At 57.0% G+C, this 20,358-nt stretch overlaps 2 protein-coding genes across 4 annotated transcripts; both read left to right on the top strand.

Moving 5' to 3' along the window:
- Window positions 1-147: 147 nt before the first annotated feature.
- Mboat7 (membrane bound O-acyltransferase domain containing 7) lies at window positions 148-12,314 on the top strand. Of its 2 annotated transcripts, XM_042683309.1 has the most exons (8): window positions 148-356; window positions 1,026-1,104; window positions 1,219-1,348; window positions 2,253-2,379; window positions 5,499-5,658; window positions 7,066-7,426; window positions 9,921-10,097; window positions 11,405-12,314. In XM_042683309.1, the coding sequence occupies exons 2-8, from the start codon at window positions 1,029-1,031 to the stop codon at window positions 11,796-11,798; spliced, it is 1,425 nt and encodes a 474-aa protein (XP_042539243.1). In that variant the 5' UTR covers window positions 148-356; window positions 1,026-1,028; the 3' UTR covers window positions 11,799-12,314. The 2 variants fall into 2 exon arrangements, with proteins under 2 accessions (XP_042539243.1, XP_042539244.1); XM_042683310.1 differs by lacking the exons at window positions 148-356; window positions 1,026-1,104; window positions 2,253-2,379 and having other exon boundaries at window positions 1,235-1,348.
- A 157-nt stretch (window positions 12,315-12,471) lies between these two features.
- On the top strand, window positions 12,472-20,353 carry Tmc4 (transmembrane channel like 4). 2 transcript variants are annotated; one of them, XM_042683272.1, is made up of 15 exons: window positions 12,473-12,617; window positions 13,225-13,438; window positions 14,746-14,891; window positions 15,105-15,334; window positions 15,483-15,604; window positions 15,831-15,978; window positions 17,028-17,195; window positions 17,338-17,501; window positions 18,260-18,386; window positions 18,546-18,643; window positions 18,921-19,104; window positions 19,308-19,438; window positions 19,544-19,699; window positions 19,884-19,962; window positions 20,113-20,353. In XM_042683272.1, the coding sequence occupies exons 1-15, from the start codon at window positions 12,539-12,541 to the stop codon at window positions 20,179-20,181; spliced, it is 2,115 nt and encodes a 704-aa protein (XP_042539206.1). In that variant the 5' UTR covers window positions 12,473-12,538; the 3' UTR covers window positions 20,182-20,353. The 2 variants fall into 2 exon arrangements, with proteins under 2 accessions (XP_042539207.1, XP_042539206.1); XM_042683273.1 differs by lacking the exon at window positions 17,028-17,195 and having other exon boundaries at window positions 12,472-12,617.
- The last annotated feature ends 5 nt before the right edge of the window (window positions 20,354-20,358 follow it).

Raw genomic sequence — 20,358 nt, 5'->3', positions numbered from 1 at the left:
CGGAAGGAGCCCTGCGCAGGCCCCTCCCCCTCCCGGGAGCCCAGCTCTGGCCACGCCCCTCCAAGGATCCAATCCCGCGTCCCTCGGGGCCCGGAGCCACGCCCTTGCCACGCCCCGAGGCCACGCCCCCTCACGTACTCCCGGCTCTGCGCCCTAGCTCCGCAGTTCGAACGCGGCCCGGTGGTCGGGTCTCGGGCGCGTTCCTGCTGTGCCCCTCCCGATCCCTGACGGCGGCTGTGACCAAGCCCTGCGGGATCTGACGGTGCGGAGACGTGCTGAGCGAGGAGGTGTGGCGCGGACCGCGCTGGGCTCGGGTTCGGGCTGCCTGGCCTCCTCCCGCCCGGTGGGCGGCTCAGGTGGGCCGGGTGCAGGAGGCGCGGATGGGCAGGTGGGCTCGGGTGCGGGGAGTGCGGGCCGAGTGCGGGCAGGGCCGATCCGCAGAGGGCCGGGTGCGGGCAGTGCGGGCCCGCATGTGGGCCGAATGCGGGGATAGACGCCTAGGGCTCCGCCCGGTCGGGTCGGACTCCGCGCCGGGCTGCCGCGTGCGCGGAACCTGAGGCTTGGGGGTGAGGCGATCGGCTGTCGGGTCGAGGTGGGCGAGGCCCCGGAGCTCCGAAGAGAGTGGGGCTGGAGGCCTAGCCTCCTCCGGCTGCTCGGTCGACGTGGTGGGAGTGGCTCCGGGTTTCCGAAGAGGGAGAGGTTGTGGGGGACCCCGGAGGGACATGGAGGGGTCCTGGGGTCCTCAGAGGAAGAGGCAGGGCCGTATTCTGAGTCCGGAAGACTGTTTTGGGGTCCCAACCGGAAGGAGGTCTTAGAAGGGGTCAGGGGGGTAGTTTTATTTTTTGCATTCGGGAAGAAGTGGAAGTTCTGGATCCTGGGAGGAGAGGATTCAGGGCCTGTCTCTAGGAGGTGGGGCCGGATCGGCCCCTTCGTTCTCCGCGGGAGGACTGGGACCGCAGGCCACACCTGGGTTCTTACTGTGAGCCCCTGCTCTTCCCCCACCCCGCCCCGCCTCGCTTCTCCAGACCATGTCACCCGAAGAATGGACCTACCTAGTGGTTCTCCTTATCTCCATCCCCATCGGCTTCCTCTTTAAGAAGGCTGGTGAGTCAGGTTCCCTCAGTGGAAAATAAAAGGTGGGCGGGGACAGAGGCAGGTGGGGTTCTCCCCCCCCCCCAGAAGATTCTAGACTTACACACTGTCCCCTTTCTCCTGCAGGACCTGGGCTGAAGAGATGGGGGGCAGCAGCAGTGGGCCTGGGGTTCACCTTGTTCACCTGTGGCCCCCACACTTTACACTCCCTGGTCACAGTTCTGGGGACCTGGGCCCTCATTCAGGCTCAGCCCTGGTGAGATGTGGGGAGGAGGAGGGAAGGAGGGAGAGGAGGAAGCAGCCTGTTTCCTCTGTGGGTCTTTGCTGCTTCTGCTTTATTCTCTTGATGTCTCCTGTTTTATCTCTTATTCCTCTGTCCTGTGTCTAGTCTGTCTTGTCTTCTCCTGTCTCCTGCACCTCAGTCTTCTATACATAGTCATAGTTGGGCCTGTCACCATTCAGTTATGCATCTCTCCCACCTCCACCCACTATCCTGATGTTGGTGCTGAAAGAAAAAATGGAGGACTGAAAGGTCTTCACCCGAAACTTCTCTTTTTACTTACTTTTTTCTATGTGCTGGCACTGAGGCTTGAACTCAGGGCCTGAACAACTCTCTCCTGCTTTCTCCCCTCAAGACTGGTGCTTTACACTTCAGCCACTGATCTACCTCCTGCTTTTTTTTCCCCCCTCTGTTGGTCGTGGGGCTTGAACTCTGGGCCTGGGTGCCATCCCTGAGCTCTTTAGCTCAAGGCTAGCTCAAGAGCCACAGCGCCACTTACGGCTTTTCTGTTTATGTGATTCTGAGGAATCGAACCCAGGACCTCATGCATGCAAAGCAAGCCCTCTACCACTGAGCCATCTTCCCACCCCCTACTTCCTGCTTTTTGTTGGCTACTTAGAGATAAGTGTCTCACAGGCTCTCCTGCCCAGGCTGGCTTTGAACCTTCATCCTCAGATCCGGAACTTTCCTTTATCTGTCTTCATTGTTTTCCTCCATGTGGCTGCATTGCCTGCCTGCCATCCTCTGTCCCCTCTCTGCCCTCCTGTTTTCTATTTGAGTGGGAAGAGATGGGGGAGGATTTGTGGCTAGACCCTGGGAACGGGGAAGCAGGGACCAAGGTCCCTGTGTCCAGCACAGCCGCCTCCCACCTCTGCCCCAGCTCCTGCCACGCCCTGGCTCTGGCCTGGACCTTCTCCTACCTCCTGTTCTTCCGAGCCCTCAGCCTGCTGGGCCTGCCCACTCCCACACCCTTCACCAACGCCGTCCAGCTGCTGTTGACACTGAAGGTCAGACTTGGGGGTATTGCGATACTCCCTTCATCCTCCCTGGGAGCCAGTTCCTCCCACACCTACCCTCCTCCTCCTCATCCCTATGGGGGGAGGGGGCAGCCCTGGGCACCAGCCTTTGCCACTTGCTTAGGGACAAGGTTCACCAGTCACATACTCGTGAGCAAGTCTTCACCTCTCCACTTGTTTTGGAGTAAAGAAATGGCCCACGTACTCCAACAGGAGGTGTGATTTGGCACTGGAGTGTGCCTGTCCAGTGCTCCTTGAGTCTAGCTCTGCCTCTTCATCACCTGTGCAGTTGGGTAAAAACAGACATGGCCTCTGCCCTCAACCAACACAGAGCTGGTTTCCTAATATGTCAAGGATCTGGTGATGGAGATCAGGGAACAGAACCCTGAGCTTGAGAACTGGTTTCTCCAGCCTTTCGTGTTCTTATCAGGAGTTCAAAGATAGGCAGGTTGGCCAGCCAAGTGGAGAGCTGGAGACGAGCCTGCCAAGATGTCTGCAGCCCAGTGGGCAGAGCACCACACACACACTGCCTGCCCCATCCACTTTTTTTGTTGTTGTTGTTGGTCATAGGGCTTGAACTCTGGGCTTGGGCGCTGTCCCTGTGCTCTTCAGCTCAAGACTAGTGCTCTACCGCTTGAGCTACAGAGCCACTTCCGGTTTTCTAGTGGTTTATTGGAGATAGTCTCACAGTCTTTCTGCCCGGGCTGGCTTTGAACTGAGATCCTTAGATCTCAGCCTCCTGAGTAGCTAGGATTATAGGCGTGAGCCACGGGCGCCCGGCCCCATCCAATTTTTGCAGAGCACAGGGCAGGCTGGACTGTGCGGCCAGTCCACAAGGTCTTGCTGGCCATGGTGAAAGTCTGAACTTCCTGCAGGGACCAAAAAAATTTTTTTAAAGCTTTTTAATTTTTTTTTTTTTCTGCTCATCCTAGTGCTTGAACTTAGGGCCTTGGTGCCCTTGAGCTTTGTTCTCAAGACTAGTGCCCTACCACTTTAGCCTCAGCTCCATTTCTGGCTTATTGGTGGTTTGTTGGCCATAAGAGTCTCACAGACTTTCCTCCTTGAGCTGGCTTCGAACTGAGAGCGGATCTCAGCCTCCTGAGTACTTAGGATTACAGGTGTGAGCCACTGGCGCCCAAAAAGAAAAGGATTTTTGTTTGGGGTTTGTTTCTGAGAGAGGGAGTGTGACCAGTGTTGTATATTTTAAAATAATTCACCCTTAGCTGAGCGCTGGTGGCTCACACCTGTTGCCCTAGCTACTCAGGAGGCTGAGGTCTTAGGATCCCAATTGGAAACCAGTCCAGATAAGAAAGTACAAGAGAGGGCTGGGAAGGTGGCTCAGTGGTAGAGCGTTTGCCTTGCATGCCTGAAGCCCTGGGTTCGATTCCTCAGCACCACATAAGCAAAAAGAAAAAAGCCGGAAGTGGCACTGTGGCTCAAGTGGTAGAGTGCTAGCCTTGAGCTGAAGAGCTGAGGGACAGCACCCAGGCCCAGAGTTCAGGCCCCACGACTGGACCAAAAAAAAAAAATTAAAAAAAAAAAAAAAAAAAAAAAGAAAGTACAAGAGATTCTTATCTCCAATTAACCACCAGAAAACCGGAAGTGGGCAGTGGCTGAAAGTAGTAGAGCTCTAGCCTTAAGCAAAAAAAAAAAAAGTACAGGGACAGCGCACAGGCCCTGAGTTCAAACCCCATGACTGACCAAAAAAAAAAAAACAAAAAACATTGCCCTTGTAATCCCAGCTACTCAGAAGGCTGAGAGCTGAGGATCATGGTTCAAAGCCAACCTAGATAGGAAAGCCATTGGGCTCTTTTTTTTTTTTTTTTTTTGGTCCGGTTGTGGGGCCTGAACTCTGGGCCTGGGCACTGTCCCTCAGCTCTTCAGCTCAAGGCTAATGCTCTACCACTTGAGCCACAGCGCCACTTCCGACTTTTTTCTTTTTGCTTATGTGGTGCTGACAAATCAAACCCAGAGCCTCAGGCATGCAAGGCAAGCGCTCTACCACTGAGCCACCTTCCCAGCCCCCATTAGGCTCTTATCTCCGTGAACCACCAGAAACCCAGAAGTGGAGCTGTGGCTCAAACGGTAGCACACTAGCCTTGAGCAAAAGAGCCCAGGCCCTGAGTTCATGCTCCAGGACTGGCGCAAAAGAAAAAATTATGATAATTCACCCTGGAAGCCAAGAGGAAAATTAAAGGGAGCAAAGCAAGGCTAGATGAGACAAGATTCCTTTATGAACCGGCTGGTGGCCAGTGATGGCAGCTGGATGCACTCTTTCTGCTGGAAGGTGGCAGAGTTCCTGCAGGAAATGCTGCTTTGGGAATAATTCCAGGGATGCTTATTCACCCTGGTGGAGGGCAGGACAGAGAGGAGGGGAAGGGGCAGTGCAGGAGTTGAGAGCTATTGACAATCCTGGGTGGGGTTGGTTCTGGAGCTTTGTAGAATAAGTGTTGTGTGGCGCCATCTTTCTAGTGTCCTCAGCTCACCTCCTGCCTTCCATCTACTAGGCTCTGGCCACTGAATGAGGCAGGAAGCCATACACACACCTGTTGCCTCTGTACAGCTTCAGAGTGGATATGGAGAGGCAGGAGGACAGCCATAGGCCTCTGGTGCAGGCAGAAAGGAGGGGAAAGACTAGATGGGTAGGGTCTGGGGGTGAGGGAGGCTCTGTAGCACCCTCTTTCTCTGAGAAAAGCACTAGATTTGCTTTAGCAAATGGGGGGTGTTGTGTTCCATTGTGAGGGTGTTAAGTTTGACCCCCTGGAGACCTCCAGGCATAAATGGCGACAGGAAATGCTAGATAGGTTCTTTTTTTTTTCTTTAATTTATTGTAAAGATGCTGTACAGAGGGGTTACAGTTCTGGATAGGTTCTTATACTCCAGGAAAGGATGTGTGTGTGCGTGTGTGTGTGTGTGTGTGTGTGTATGTGATGGTATTGCATGTGGATGGTATGTAAAGATACATGTGCAATCACGTGACAGCATGCATGCCCTAAGACTGAGCTCTGGGAAGGCCCCAGCTGTACTCTCCACCAGTTTGAGATCTCAGCCCCACCTGGAGGGCCTTGGAGCTGACCAGGCCCTACCTGCACCTATCCCCATTCCCCCAGCTGGTGAGCCTGGCCAGTGAAGTCCAGGACCTGCACCTGGCCCAGAGGAAGGAAATGGCCTCCGGCTTCAGCAAGGAGCCCCCCGTGGGGCTGCTGCCCGAAGTCCCCTCCTTGATGGAGACGCTCAGCTATAGCTACTGTTACGTGGGGATCATGACAGGTGAGTGGGCCTGCCCCACACATCCACCTCTGCACCCTGCTCCCCCTTCACTGGAATTCCTGGCCTGTTCTCTCTTCCTGTCCAGTCCCGTCCCATCCCGCCCCGCCCCACCCCGCCCCACCCCACCCCACCCAGAACCTCCTGCCTGTGCCCAGGCTGGTCCAGCTCTTCTGCTCGAATCCATTTGCTCTAGTGGGTGATGTTGTCAACCTGAAGGCTTGATTCCTCTACAACCAGAGCCACAGTGCTGCAGACATGCGTTTGTTTGTGTCAATGGTAGGGTTGAACTCAGGGCCTAGGCGCTGTCCCTAAGCTTCTGTGGCTCAAGGCTAGTGCTCTATCACTTGAGCCACAGCACCATTTATGGCTTTTTCTGAGTAGTTTATTGAAGATAACAGTCTCATGGGTTTTCCTGCTCGGGCTGGCTTTGAACCTGGCTTTGAACCGCAATTCAGCTCTCAGCATCCTGAGTAGCTAGGATTACAGGTGTTAGCCACCAGTGCCCAACTCAGCCTGTGTTTTGAGGCAGGTCCTTGCTGCATAGTCCAGGGTGGCCTTGAACTCATGATCTCCTTAACCTAAACAGAATTACACAAACACCATCTCTCTGTGGAACAGTTTCATCTTCCCCAAAAGAAACATCTTTAAGTGGTCTCCATCCGTCCCTAATTGGCTCCCATCTCCCATCTATTTTCTCTTCCATGACTGGTTCACAGGGAAATCACCCCACCTCCAGTCTGACCTGTCTCCACCCTGAGTCCCAATCCCTTCATTCCCAGCGTCCCTCTGCGTGTGTATGTGTGTGGTAACTCACTAGGGTCTGGACACCCTCCCTTAACAGTTTGCTCAAGGTTCTCTACCACTTGAGCCACAGCCACAGCTGTACTTCTGGCTTTTTACTAGTTAATTGCAGGTAAGAATTTCTCAGCACTGGTGGCTCATACCTGCCATCCTAGATCTGAGGATCTCAATTCAAAGTCATCCCGGGCAGAAAAATCCATGAGACTCTTATCTATAATAAACCACTAGAAAACTGGAAGTGACTCTGTGGCTCAAGTGGTAGAGCACTCTCCTTGAGCTGAAGAGCTGAGGGACAGCACCCAGGCCCAGAGTTCAAGTTCCATGACTGATCTCCCCCCCCCACACACACACACAAAAATCTCTCAGACATTTCTGCCCTGGGCTGTGTTTAAACTTTGCCCCAGCCTCCTGAGTAGCGGAGATTACAGGTGTGGGCTACCAGTGCCCGGCTCTAATTTTCTGCTCTTTCTCCCTGAGTCCCTTGTCCCCTCTGACTCTAGCTCCCTGTCCCCATCCTTTGGGTGTCTGCAATTTCAGCCCCTCTCCCCCATCTCCTGCCCGGGTCCTGACACAGATCTGACTGCCTGCCCCTTCTTGGCTCCCCAGGTCCCTTCTTCCGCTACCGCACATACCTGGACTGGCTGGAGCAGCCCTTCCCTGAGGCGGTGCCCAGCCTGCGGCCCCTACTGTGCCGCGCCTGGCCGGCCCCACTCTTCGGCCTGCTCTTCCTGCTCTCCTCCCACCTCTTCCCACTGGAGGCCGTGCGTGAGGATGCCTTCTACGCCCGCCCGCTGCCCGCCCGCCTCTTCTACATGATCCCTGTCTTCTTCGCCTTCCGCATGCGCTTCTACGTGGCGTGGATCGCGGCCGAGTGTGGCTGCATTGCTGCTGGCTTCGGGGCCTATCCCGTGGCCGCCAAAGCCCGGGCCGGGGGCGGCCCCACCCTCCAATGCCCACCCCCCAGCAGGTCAGGCGGGAGGGACGCCCCCCCAAGACCCGGCAGGCCCCATCACCAAGGGCTGGGCCTGCCCCTGAGTGGGGAGGAGAGCGGGGAGTGACCAGGGCAGGGCCACCGCCCTGCCACAGGCTGTGTGTCCCCCCCTGCCCCCCTTCCCCTTCTACCCCCTCTCTCCTCTAGGCTGTGGGGAAGTGGCCCCTCCTTTGTTGCTAGCGCTTGTCCCGCCCCCCCCTCGGTGTGGTGAGTCATCCTCTGTTGCTAGGGAGAGGAGTGTGGTAGAATAGCAACCACACATTCACCTGGTGTTGCCATGAAAGTGTCACCCCCAGAATCACACCGTGCTTGGGGGCTGGAGGTGCCATTCTGTGGTAGTGTTAAGCCCCTTGGCTAGGGAAACAGGATCCCTACAGACCGTGGGGTCACTCCTTTCCAAAAGTTATTTATTTATTTATTTATCTATTTAGTGCTAGTGCTGGGGCTTGAACTCAGGGTTGTGCCTTAGGTCTTTCAAAAGCTCTACCGCTTGAGCCACAACTCCACTTCTGGCTTTTTTTTCTTTTCTTCCCCTGGTTCATTGGAGATAAGGGTCTCAAGGACTTTGCTGCCTAGGCTGGCTTCAAACTGTGTTCCTCAGATCTCAGCTTCCTGGGTAATTCAGATGACAAGTGTGAGCCACCTGTGCCTGGCAAGAAGTCTTACTCATTGTGACTACAGGACCTGCACCCCCACAGGGGCCCCTGAGTGGCCGAGAGCCAGCCCCTGTTTGGAAGGGAAGAGCATTCACTTAACTGCTTGCCGCCAGCCGAGGGGAGTCCATTCCCAGACCACAGACCATCTTCCTGTGGCCAGGAATCTGAACCTCAGCCCCAGCCTGGACATTTTTATAAGTCACAGGGCTAGAGAGTGTCCAGCTGTCTTGAGAACATTTAGCTTCTGTGTTGCTAGGGAAATGGCATCCCTAGCATCGGATGAGCCTCTTTCTGGATCTTTCTGGCTTGGGGCAGGGAGGGGCACCAGCTTTCTGTGCCAGTGGAGAATCACTCTGGGGCTGGAAAGGTGGCTCAGAGGTAGAGTGTTTGCCTTGCATGTATGAGGCCCTGGGTTCAATTCCTCAGCACCACATAAGCAGAAAAAGCCAGAAGTGGTGCTGTGGCTCAAGTGGTAGAGCACTAGCCTTGAGCTGAAAAGCTGGGGGACAGTGCCCAGGCCCAGAGATCAAGCCCCATGAGGGACAAAAAAAAAAAAAATCACTCCTAGCCAGGCGCTGGTGGACGCCTATAATCTTAGGAGGCTGATAGATGAGGACCATGGTTCAAAGCCAGCCCTGGACAAAAAAAAAAAAAAAGTCATGAGACTTTTCTCCAACTAACCACTCAGAAAATCTGGAAGTGGAGCTGTGGCACAAAGTGATAGAGGACTAGCCTTGAGCAAAAGAGCTCAGGGACAGTGTCCAGACCTGAGTTCAAGCCTACTCCTTACTAAGGGTTTGCCACTCCCTTAGCAGTCACAAACTGCCATTCTGTGAACTTAACCATCACTGCCCTTGTCATTGTGGGTGGAACTCCAGCTGCTAAAGTCCTCTAACTCTACCAAACCCACTCCTAAAGAATGGTTCCAAGCCAGGCGTCGGTGACTCACGCCTATAATCCTAGCTACTCAGGAGGCTGAGATCTGAGGATCGCATTTCAAAGCCAGCCTGGGCAGGAAAGTCCATGAAACTCTTATCTCCAATAAACCACCAGAAAACCAGAAGTGGCGCTGTAGCTCAAGTGGTAGAGCGCTAGCCTTGAGCTGAAGAGCTGAGGGACAGCACCCAGGCCCAGAGTTCAAGGCCCATGAGGGACAAAGAAAAAAAAAGAATGCTTCCATCCAGTCACAGAAGCCACGGGGCATTTGCACAAGCTAAGCCTGGTTCCCAGTGCTGAGCTGTTTGCGTCAGTGACCTGGAAACCTCAAAGTTCCTGGCGGTGACACTTCTTGAGCACACACAGGGACCAGGAAAAAGACTTGCTCTGGAATCTTCCCTGGGGTGGGGGGGGAGTTGAAGGGGGATGCAGGCTTGTTGCTAAGGAATGCCTTTTCCCTAGCAACAGATCCCGGAGAGTCACCACTCTACACGTCTCCTTAGCAACCATGAGCCACCTCCTTAGGACACTTGTTTAGCAGCTGCTGTGTCTGTCTATGTTGGAAGCCGCCCTGAATAACTGAGTCTGCTTGCTAGAGGACTTCCGGGCTTAGCAGCTGAACCCTCCTTGCCCCCCCTCCCAGGTGTTTTGTGGCTGTGGTAGACCCCAGTAGTCAGTGACCAAGGGAAGAAGAGGCCCTGAGTGAGCTGTGCCACCCCCCCATGGAGCCTCCCGCGCGGTGGCCTTAGCAAATGTGGCAGCCGGAGCAAGTGCTGTCCCTTGGGCAGAACCCCCTCCTTAGCACTGGGGCTGGGACAGGAGCGGGGCTGGCGGCGGGGCCTGGCTGAGCTGCATGTCTACCCCACCCCACCCCTCAGTCCGGAGGAGGCCACTTCCCTGGAGTATGACTATGAGACCATCCGCAACATCGACTGCTATAACACCGACTTCTGCGTGCGGGTGCGGGACGGCATGCGGTACTGGAACATGACGGTGCAATGGTGGCTGGCTCAGTACATCTACAAGAGCGCACCTGCTCGCTCTTACGTCCTGAGGTGAGGGGACACCCCACCCCCCTGACAGCACAGGACTACATTACCCAGCTGCCTTGGTGGCATGCCTATGGTTGCAGCTAAGCCCCTGCCCCTGAGGCTCATGGAAATTGTAGTTTCCTTGGCTTGTGCTGGGATAAACCCCTAGGCCTAAGGTCAGCCTTCCATAGAAACAGTGTGCTGCCCACATGTGGCTCACTGAGGAACCCCGAGGGGCTGGCTGACCTCTTGGTTTCCACAGCTGTTCAATGGAGATAACTTACTTGATTGGCAGATGAAATGACATAAATGAGGTACTGGACTTAGTAATGTGTGGCTGAGAAAGTGCTGGCTCAGTGGGTTGAGGTTTTAAATTTTAGGCGGCACTGGGGTTTAGACTTGGGGCTTTGCAGTGTGTGTGTGTGTGTACACACACGCAATTAAGGGAGCTTGAACTCGGGGCCTTGTGCACTCTTGCATAGCATCTCTTACTCAAGGCTGGTACTCTGCCACATGAGCTACATCTCCATTTCCAGGTTTTTGCTTGTTACTTGGAGATAAAGAATTTCATGTTTGTCTACCAAGCTGGCTTTGAACCTCAGAACTCAGCCTCTTGGCTAAGAATTTGTGTTTCTAGCCGGGCGCTGGTGGCTCACGCCTGTAATCCTAGCTACTCAGGAGGCTGAGATCTGAGGATCTCAGTTCAAAGCCAGCCCGGGTAGGAAAGTCCATGAAACTCTTATCTCCAATAAACCACCAGAAAACCAGAAGTGGCGCTGTAGCTCAAGTGGTAGAGAGCTAGCCTTGAGCTGAAGAGCTGAGGGACAACGCCCAGGCCCAGAGTTCAAGGTCCACCACCAACCAAAAAAAAAAAAATTTGTGTTTCTGACAAGTTCTAAGATGATACTCCAGACCCTGGGATCTGCTTTGACAGTCTGGAGGCTAAAGAGTTAGGATTTCTAGGGGCTGGGAAGGTGGCTCATTTGTGGAGTGCTTACCTAGCATGTATGAAGCCCTGGGTTCGATTCCTCAGCACCACAGAAAAAGCGGGAAGTAGCACTGCGGCTCAAGTGGTAGAGCGCTAGCCTTGAGCACAAAGTTGCTCAGGGACAGCATCCAGGCCCTGAGTTCAAGTCCCAGGACTGGCACCAATAAAAAGGGGGTGGGGGAGTTAAGACTTCTAGTCCTGAGGGAGGAGGAGCCCTGAGCATGAGACAGAGCCCACAGCTTCCTCCGCCCTCAGAGCCAGGGAGGAAGATGTCTAGGTGTGAGGGAGAAGGCTGGGACCTGGATGTTAGATTTCCAGGTTCTGACCGCACCCCCTCCCCCAGGAGTGCCTGGACCATGCTGCTGAGCGCCTACTGGCATGGCCTGCACCCCGGCTACTACCTGAGCTTCCTGACCATCCCGCTGTGCCTGGCAGCCGAGGGCTCTCTGGAGTCGGCTGTGCGCCCGCGGCTGGGCCCCGGTGGCCAGCAGGCTTGGGACTGGGTGCACTGGCTCCTGAAGATGCGAGCCTACGACTACATGTGCATGGGCTTTGTGCTGCTGTCCATGGCCGACACGCTCCGGTACTGGGCCTCTGTCTACTTCTGCATCCACGTCCTAGCCCTGGCTGGGCTGGGGCTGGGCCTGGCGCTGGGGGGGGGTGGTCCCCGCCGGAGGAAGGTGGCCACGCCGGCCCAGGCCTCCCCGCCAGCCCAGGAGAAGCTTCGGGAAGAGTGAGCTGCAGGATGTTCACGAACCAGGCCACTGTCTCCTCTCTCAGCAAGGGGCTGCCCGAGGGGGGGGTCGAAGAGCACCCCCCCCATCTCCTTCAGCTAACCACCGTGTGTGAGGCAAGGCTGAGGTGCCCCTCACCAGGGAGGCCCTGCGCCCAGCAGGGAGGTGGGTGTTGCCCACACCGGCCTCCCGGCTGCTCCACCTGAGGGTGAATAGAGGGTTACACGTGTGTCATTTTCCTCCCTCTCCCTCCCCAGTGCTGAAGAGGGGCCTGTGGAGATGTGTCTTCAATCCTTGTTGTACATACACATACCAATGGTGACAGGAGCATCAAGGCCAGGTTCTGGGACAGAGAGAACCTCTTGTGTCTTGATCCAGCAAGGGGAAACTGGGCTGGGGATGGAGGACATGGGGGACGGGGTGCCCCTGCAGGGTCACCTCCAGACCCCCCATTCCTGTGGTCCTGGGCCTGACACAGTTCGGAACTGTAAATCTTTTCCCAATAAAGTGTTGCACAGGCCTGTGGGTGTGAGACTGTAAACCAGCGGGGATGTGGGGCACCAGCAAGCACAGGCAGGACGGGTGTGACCAGCCACCTGACAGGCGGACTTCGCCTCCCAGGAGGCCTGGGGCTCTAGGAAGTGCGCTATGCTCCCCAGTGGCCACCTGGTGGCCAGGTACCGCCCCACCTTTTCTGGGCTCCACCCTGGGAGCCACTAGAGTTACAAGGAAACAGCCCTGCCATGGAGGAGAACCTGGCCCAGTATTCCGGAGCCTGGGGCCCCCCTGGGGGGTGGACAGCCCCCCAGGGGGCCAGAGGAGGTGAGTACCAGAGGAGTCCTGGTCCTGTCCCCCTCAGAACCTGGGAGTTGGTGAAGGGGGCCAGGCGGAGGGGGCCCTGAGGGCTGAAGGGAAAGGCTCTCCCCCGTTATTGGGAAGGGCCTTGGAGCCAGGCCCTGGGTTAGGGAGGAGATGGAGACCAGCTCTGTGCGGAAGGAGGGGCCCAGCCAGGGCTGGGACTGAGATCCCAGGCTCCTGAATAGGGAGAAGGAAGTGGACACTGGGCTTCTCAGACTTAATTCAAATTGAGTGGAGATACTCTTCTGCTCTTGTGGAGGGGGAAGTTTAGCAGTCTGGACCCCTGGGTCTGAGGAATGAGGCTGGGTCTGAGGGAGGAGGCTGGGCCTGGACCCTTGGGTCTGAGGGAGGAGGCTGGGCCTGGACCCTTGGGTCTGAGGGAGGAGGCTGGGTCTGGACCCCTGGGTCTGAGGGAGGAGGCTGGGGCCTGGACTTTCATGTCTAAGGGAAGAAGCTGGGGTCTGGAACCCCTGGGTCTGAGGGAGAAGGCTGAGGCCTGGACTCTGCGTCTGAGGGAGGAGGTTTAGGGCCTGGACATCCGAGCCTCCCCAGCCCTCTACTCTCCCGCCAGGCCGGTCCCTGTCCTCTGTGTTGAATGAGCTCCCCAGCGCTGCCACCCTCCGCTACCGCGGTCCGGGCGTGCTGCCTTGGGGAGCGCTGGAAGACGAGGAGCAGGATGGAGGGAAGAGCCCCCAATCCTTCCCAGAAGTTACCCCAATGCAGCTTCAGGATCTGCACCCCTCCCGGGAACTGCCATGGCCCATGGAGGCAAGAAGGGCTCACAGGCGAGTGCCTGCCCCTCCCCACCCCACCCCATCCCGCCACCAGAGAGCTGGGAGACAACCTCTCTGGGGTTTTGTGTCAGTAGTGGGACTTGAACTCAGGGCCTGGGAGCTCTTGCTTGTGCTTCTTCACTTGAAGCCAACTGTCTACCACTCGAGCCACACCTCTACTGCTGGCTTGTTGGTGGTTCACTGGACATCAGAGTCTCATAAACTTTCCTACCTGAGCTGGCTTTGAACCACAATCTTCTATGTCTCAGCCTGCTTAGTAACTAAGATTACAAGATTACAAGCATGAGCCACTGGTGCCAAGCTTGAACTCAGGGCCTGGGCACTATCCCTTGAGTTTCTTTTTTTGCTCAAGGCTAGCACTCCACCACTTGAGCCATAGTGCTACTTCCAGCCTTTTCTGTGTATGTGGTACTAAGGAATTAAACCCAGGGCTTCATGCCTGCTAGGTAAGTACTCTACCACTGAGCCACCTTCCCAGCCCTCTTTTTTCGAGAGTGTCTTTGTCCGGGAATTGTGGTTATGAACCAACATGATTGGCTTTATTTTTTTTTTTTCTTTTTAATTTTTTGTCTGGGGTAGGGCTTGAAATCAGAGCCTGGGTACTGTCCTGGGCAATTTTGCTCAAGGTTAGTGCTCTACCACTTTGAGTCATAATGCTTCTTCTGGCTTTCTGGTGGTTAATTCTGGGAGTTTACTGCCCTGGCTGGCTTTGAACTATGATCCTGATGTCCCACCTCCTGAGCAGTTTAGGATTATAGGTGTGAGCCAACAGTGCCCAGATTTTTTTTTTTTTTTGGTCGGTCATGGGGCTTGAACTCTGGGCCTGGGCGCTGTCCTTCAGCTCTTCAGCTCAAGGCGAGCGCTCTACCACTTGAGCTACAGCGCCACTTCCGGTTTTCTGGTGGTTTATTGGAGATAGGAGTCTCACGGACTTTCCTGCCCGGGCTGGCTTTGAACCTCGATCCTCAGATCTCAGCCTCCTGAGTAGCTAGGATTACAGGCGTGAGCCACCAGCGCGCGGCCCAGATTTTTTTTTTAAACGAGGTTTCTAGTTCATACTGGCCTTGAACTTAGGATCCTGCTGCCTCCAACTCTAGAGTCTATCTTTTTTCTTTCCTACTTTGCCTCTCAAGCATGAATTTGGTTGGTTTCTTTTTTGCTGCTACGTAGTATTCTACCTTTGTGCTGCAGAGTATTGTATTTATGAGTACTGTAGTGTACCACAGTTTCTTTCCTCACTTGTAGCTGCTTGTTTCTACCTTTGACTGGCTCCCTTTCTGACTTTATTTATGTTCCAGGAAGAGCCAGTCCAAAGACCCAGCGGCATACATCTCTGGGTCTTGGGCTGCCCACTGGGCCAGGCTGCTTTCCCGGTCAAAAGAAAAGATGAAGGAAGGAGTGCGAACCCTGCAGCCCTGGGCATGGACACTGAAGAAGATTGGGGGTATGGTGGGGTCTGGAGGAGGCTGGGGCCTGGACCCTCAGGTCTGAGGGAGAAGGCTGGGGGGTTCTGACCCCTAGGTCTGAGAGAGAAGCCCAGAGGTCCAGACCCCTAGATCTGAGGAAGGAAGCCAGGAGCGGGGGTCCGGGCCCCGGGTCTGAGGGAGGAGGCCTGTGTCTGGGGAAGGACGCCAAGTCCTCTCTGCTGCCCCTGCAGGCCAGTTTGGCGGCGGCACTGAGTGCTACTTCTCGCTTCTGCGCTTCTTGCTGCTGCTCAACGCGGTGGCGTCGGTGTTCGAGGTCTGCATGAAGCTGCTGCCGGCCTGGCTGGATGGGGCGCCCCCGGGGCCCCCGGGGCCCAAGGCCTCGTCCTGCGGCTCGTACAACCCCCATGCCCAGGGCCTGGTTACCTTTCCCACACAGATCTTCAACCTGCTCTCTGGAGAGGTGAGGCAGGGGCACCGCGGGCCTCCGCTGGCCGGGGCGCCTCGCGTGCTCGGTGACCCGTGCAGCACCGCGGCCTTCACACCGCGCCGGTGGCCCGGCCCCCGCCCGGCCCCACGGTGACTGGCTGCCTTCGCCTCCGCCTCCGCAGGGCTACCTGGAATGGTCCCCTCTCTTCTATGGGTTCTACCCACCTCGGCCCACGCTGGCACTCACCTACCTGTGCTCCGTCTTCGCCTCCGGCTTTGTCTGCCTGCTGCTCATCCTGCGCCGGTCAGTGACCCCCCCCCCTCCGGGCACGGGGTCACCGCAGCCTCCTTCCCGCCTCGGAGCCCTGCCCCTCCCCCCTCTGTCCCTGCGTCCTGGGTCTGCGTTCCAGGCCTACCTCCTACTGGGTGCTGGCCCTGGGGGTCCGGGATCTCCGCGGACCCCGTGTCTTCACGGTGCGGGTGTCCTCAGGGGCCCCGCCCACCCACCCTGCCCTCCTCCCTCCCCGCAGCTCCGTGTCCGGGCTGAGGCAGACTCTGTTGGCCGAGTCCGGGGCTCTGACCAGCTACAGCCACCGCGTGTTCTCGGCCTGGGACTTCGGCCTCTGTGGAGAGGAGCACGTGGGGCTGCGCCAGCGCCACATCCGCTATGAGCTGCAGGTGCGTGGGAGGGGGGCGCGGGGGGCCCGGAGGCGGGGCTCGGTAGAGCCCAAGGCGGTGCGCGAGGCCCGCAGGTGGGGTGCGGAAACCTGGGCCTGCGGCTCCGCAGAAGCCAGGCGGAGCTTCTTTCAAAAGAGGCCGGTCGCCAGGCGCCCGTGGCTCACGCCTTTCATCCTAGCTACTCAGGAGGCTGAGATCTGAGGATCACTGTTCAAAGCCAGCCTGGGCAGGAAAATCGGCCAAACTCTTACCTCCAATGAACCACCAGAAAACCGGAAGTGGCTCAAGTGGTAGAGCGCTCGCATTCGGCTGAAGAGCTGAGGGACAGCGCCCAGGCCCAGAGTTTAAGACCCATGCCTGACAAGGGGGGGGGGGGGGGAAGAGGCAGGCCTTGGAGTATGGTGGGGCTACGAGAAGGCCACAGCTAGGGAGGCCAGAGGTCAAAGAATGGGGGGAGGGGAGGAATTATGTGACAGGGAGGGAGCGCCCAGAAAGGGCGGGGCCGAAAAGAGCCAAGTATGGGGCGGGGTTGGGAATGGGAATGTGGCTCAGTGGTGGAGTGCTTGTCTTGCAATGCAGGAAGCCTAGGTTCAATTCCACAGAATAGAAAAAGCCAGGAGCGGCGCTGTGGCTCAAGTGGTAGAGCCCTCGCCTTGAGCACAAGGAACTCAGGGACATTGCCCAGGCTTTGAATTCAAGATCCACGTCTGGCAAAAACAAAACAAAACGATATGGGGCAGGGCCTTGGAGGGGCGGAGCCTCAGGTCCTGGATGAAGCCAATGAAGACTGATGAAGCCTAAGGGGGCGGGACCTCAGGCCCTGGTCCTAACCAAGGAGGGAGCAGAGCCTCTGGATTCTGGGCGGAGCCAGGGAGGGGCGGGGCTTGGATGGAGGGGCTTTTCCCTGAACACCAAATGGCCCAGTGGATGGTCCTGGAGGGCTGGAGCCAGCACTTCCAAAGGCCTCGTTGCATCAGCTCAGTGTGCAGTGCACCCAGGACCACCACACACGGCAGAACGTATGCAAGGGACATCTCTACTGGCCTCAGGTGGAGCTGGAGGAAGCCGCGGTCCGACGCCGGGCTGCGGGGCGCACGCTGGGCCAGTGGGCCTGGGTATGGTTGGTGCGGATGCTGCTCAACCTGCTGGTGTTAGCACTCCTGGGGGCAGCCTTCTATGGCGTCTACTGGGCCACGGGGGCTACCGTGGAGCTGAAGGTGCGCGGGGTGCGGTGGGCGGAGGGCTGGGACCCGACCGCAGAGAGCCTGGTTGGACCTGGGGGCAGGCGGATCCTAAGGGAGGGAGAGGCCGGGGAGGGCCTTAGGCCTAGTACTTTCTTGGATCCACCCTCTCTCCCAGGAGAGCTCCCTTGTTCAGCAGACGCCCTTGCTGAAGCTGGTGGTGGATTACCTCCCATCCATCTTCATCTCTGGGGTCAACTTCGTGCTGCCGCCCGTGTTCAAGCTCATTACCCCCCTGGAAGGCTACACCCAGAGCCGTCAGATCATACTCATCCTGCTCAGGTTCCAGCCTTGCCCCTGGGAGGATAGGATGGGGTCTATTGGAGGGTGTTTGTTCTTGCAAAATAAGACAGAGAAGTTGGCCACACACCTGTGGCTCACACCTGTCATCCTAGCTACTCAAGAAACTGAAGATCATGGCTCACAGCCCTGGGCAGGAAAGTTCATGAGACTCTTATGTGCAATGAACTACCAAAAAGCCAGCAGCAGAGCTGTAGCTCAAGTGGTAGAGCATCAGCTTTGAGTAAAAGAGCTAAGGCTTAGTGCCCAGGCCCTGAGTTCAAGCTTCAGTACCTGCACGCACGCACACCCACACCCTTGGATATGGGAATATCTAGAATTCTGCATTCAAATCCTGACTGTGACACTGAGCCTCTGTTTCCTTCCTTATTCTTTCTTTCTTTCTTCCTTTTCTTTCTTTTTCCTGTTGGTCTTGGATCTTGAACTCTGGGCCTGGGCGCTGTCCCTCAGCTCTTCAGCTCAAGGCTGGCGCTCTATCACTTGAGCCTCGGCGTCATGTCCGGTTTTCTGAGTGGTTCATTGGAGATAAGAGTCTCATGGGCTTTCCTGCCCCGGCAGGCTTTGAACTTCGATCCTCAGATCTTCGCCTCCCGAATGGCTAGGATGACAGGCGTGAGCCATTGGCTCCCAGCCTCAGTTTCTTCAATCTATGAAAATCATGGGGAACACCACGCAGTGGGGAATTAGTCTGTAGTGGGCTCTGGGTCATTGTCAGTCCCGCCCTTGCTCTCCCCGAACAGGACAGTGACTCTGCGCTTCACCTCCCTTCTGCTCCTGCTCATCTCCCTCTGGAACCAGATCACTTGTGGGGGCAACATGGAGGCGGAGGCGTGCCAGCCCTGTGGCTACAATTACAAAGAGCTTCCGGTGAGCGATGCAGCCTGAGATACAGCTGACGGTGCTGGGCGTAGAGTGGGTGCTAGAAAAGGCTCCTGAGCCTGTGGATGGGTCTGAAGCCTTGGATGTTTAGGCCTCTGAGTATGGGGGTCTAGAGGACACGCTGACTGGATTTTTTCCCTTCATCAGTGCTGGGAGACTAAGCTGGGTCAGGAGATGTACAAACTCCTGCTCTTCGATTTGTTGACTGGCCTGGCAGTCATGCTGTTCATCCAATTTCCTAGGAAGTGAGAGCTCCGCCCCTCCGCGGCCCCGCCCCATGGTTAAGGGCCCGCCCCCACAGCCTAGTTCTCCCTTTTTATTCCTGGGCTCCGGTCCACCCTCACCCGAGTTATATTGTAACCTCTGACCCTGACTCCTGGGGACCTCTGGGCCCTCAGGCTCCGCCCCTTCACACCCAGACTACAGGACATATTAAAAGCCCCACCCCTTCCACCTGTTCCTTTTGGCTTGGTGGGCTGGATGGAGCCTTTCTCAGCCCACTCCGCCCCATCCGGCCCTCAGGGTACTCTGCGGCCTCTGTCCCGGAGCGCTGGGGCGCCTGGCGGGGACCCAGGAGTTCCAGGTGCCCGACGAGGTACTGGGCCTCCTGTACGCGCAGACCGTGGTCTGGGTGGGGAGCTTCTTCTGCCCTTTGCTGCCTCTGCTCAACACAGCCAAGTTCCTGCTGCTCTTCAGCCTGAAGAAGGTGAGGGGCCGCAGAGTGTGAGCCCGTGGGGTGCTGGCGAAGGCTGGGGTCCTGGGGGCGGCAGAGTGGTGGGGCAGGAGTGCTAGGTCTGAGCGCTGGGGCCTCAGACCCCAGGGGATCCGGATTCCCGGACAAGCTGAAAGGTCAGGCCGGGGGACAGGCTGGGTCTCAGAGCTTCTTTTCCCGACATTCCCCCCTGCCAGCTCACCCTCTTCTCCACCTGCTCCCCGGCCTCCCGCACCTTCCGCACCTCCACGGCCAATCTGTTTTTCCCCCTGGTTCTGCTCTTGGGCCTGGCCATCTCCGCAGTGACCATATTTTACAGCATCTTTCTGTGAGTGTGAGAGCCTGGGCCGGCCTCCCTTCCTCTCTCCCCCTCCCCGCTTCGTTCAGGACTCCCATTCCAGCCTATCTGAGTCCATCCTGTCTCTGCCTGCAGGATCCCACCTTCCAAGCTGTGCGGCCCCTTCCGGGGGAAGTCGTCCATCTGGGAACACATTCCTGAGTCCATTGAAAAGCTCCCTCAGACCGCCCAGAACTTTCTTTTCTTTTTGGGTTCCCAGGCTTTTGCTGTGCCCCTTCTGCTGCTCTCTAGGTGAGGGGTGTGTGTGTGTGTGTACCAGACTACTGAGTGTGTGTGAGCTGGGAGTCGGTCACCTGTGGGAGGGAGGGGCTGCGGCCCCTAGGCTCCGGAGAGGAGGGGCTGGAGTGGGGGTTGAGGGCTGGGTCTTGGGTTTCTAGGGAGCCGTGTGTCTTCTGGGCTTCTCTGTCTTCGTCAGCATCCTGATGGCGTGTACCGTGGCGCTGGCCAACTCCTATGGGCGCCTCATCTCGGAGTTTAAACGCCAGATAGAGACGGTGAGCCAGGCCTGTGCAGGGGAAGGGGAGGTCAGGGGAGGGGGGAAAGAGGAGGGGATAAAAAGGAAGGGAAGGGCTCCTCCTCTTCCTCCTCCTAGTTGGATCCCGAGAAGAGGAGGCATGTCTCGCCCTCATCTCTTGTCACCCCAGGAAGCACGGAACAAGGTCTTTCTGGCACAGCGAGCTGTGGCACTGAGCTCCGCCAACGGGGCCCTTTGAGCGGCCTGTGTAACGACGTCCCGGACGCCTTCGGGTCCAGACCCCTTGGTAATAAGCCCGGACTCCGTCTTGTGTCAAACGATGCCGCCCTCCTGAGCCCTAAGTCTGACGATTCCCCAGAGCCTCCGCCGCCAAGTCCCGACTCCCTGTAGAGCCTCTTAATTACATTAATAAACA

Source organism: Dipodomys spectabilis, unplaced genomic scaffold (assembly GCF_019054845.1).
Source record: "Dipodomys spectabilis isolate Male_0828 unplaced genomic scaffold, ASM1905484v1 ptg000080l, whole genome shotgun sequence".
NCBI lineage: Eukaryota > Metazoa > Chordata > Mammalia > Rodentia > Heteromyidae > Dipodomys > Dipodomys spectabilis.
Note: the sequence above shows the minus strand (reverse complement) of the source record. Positions and strands in the feature narration are given on the sequence as shown.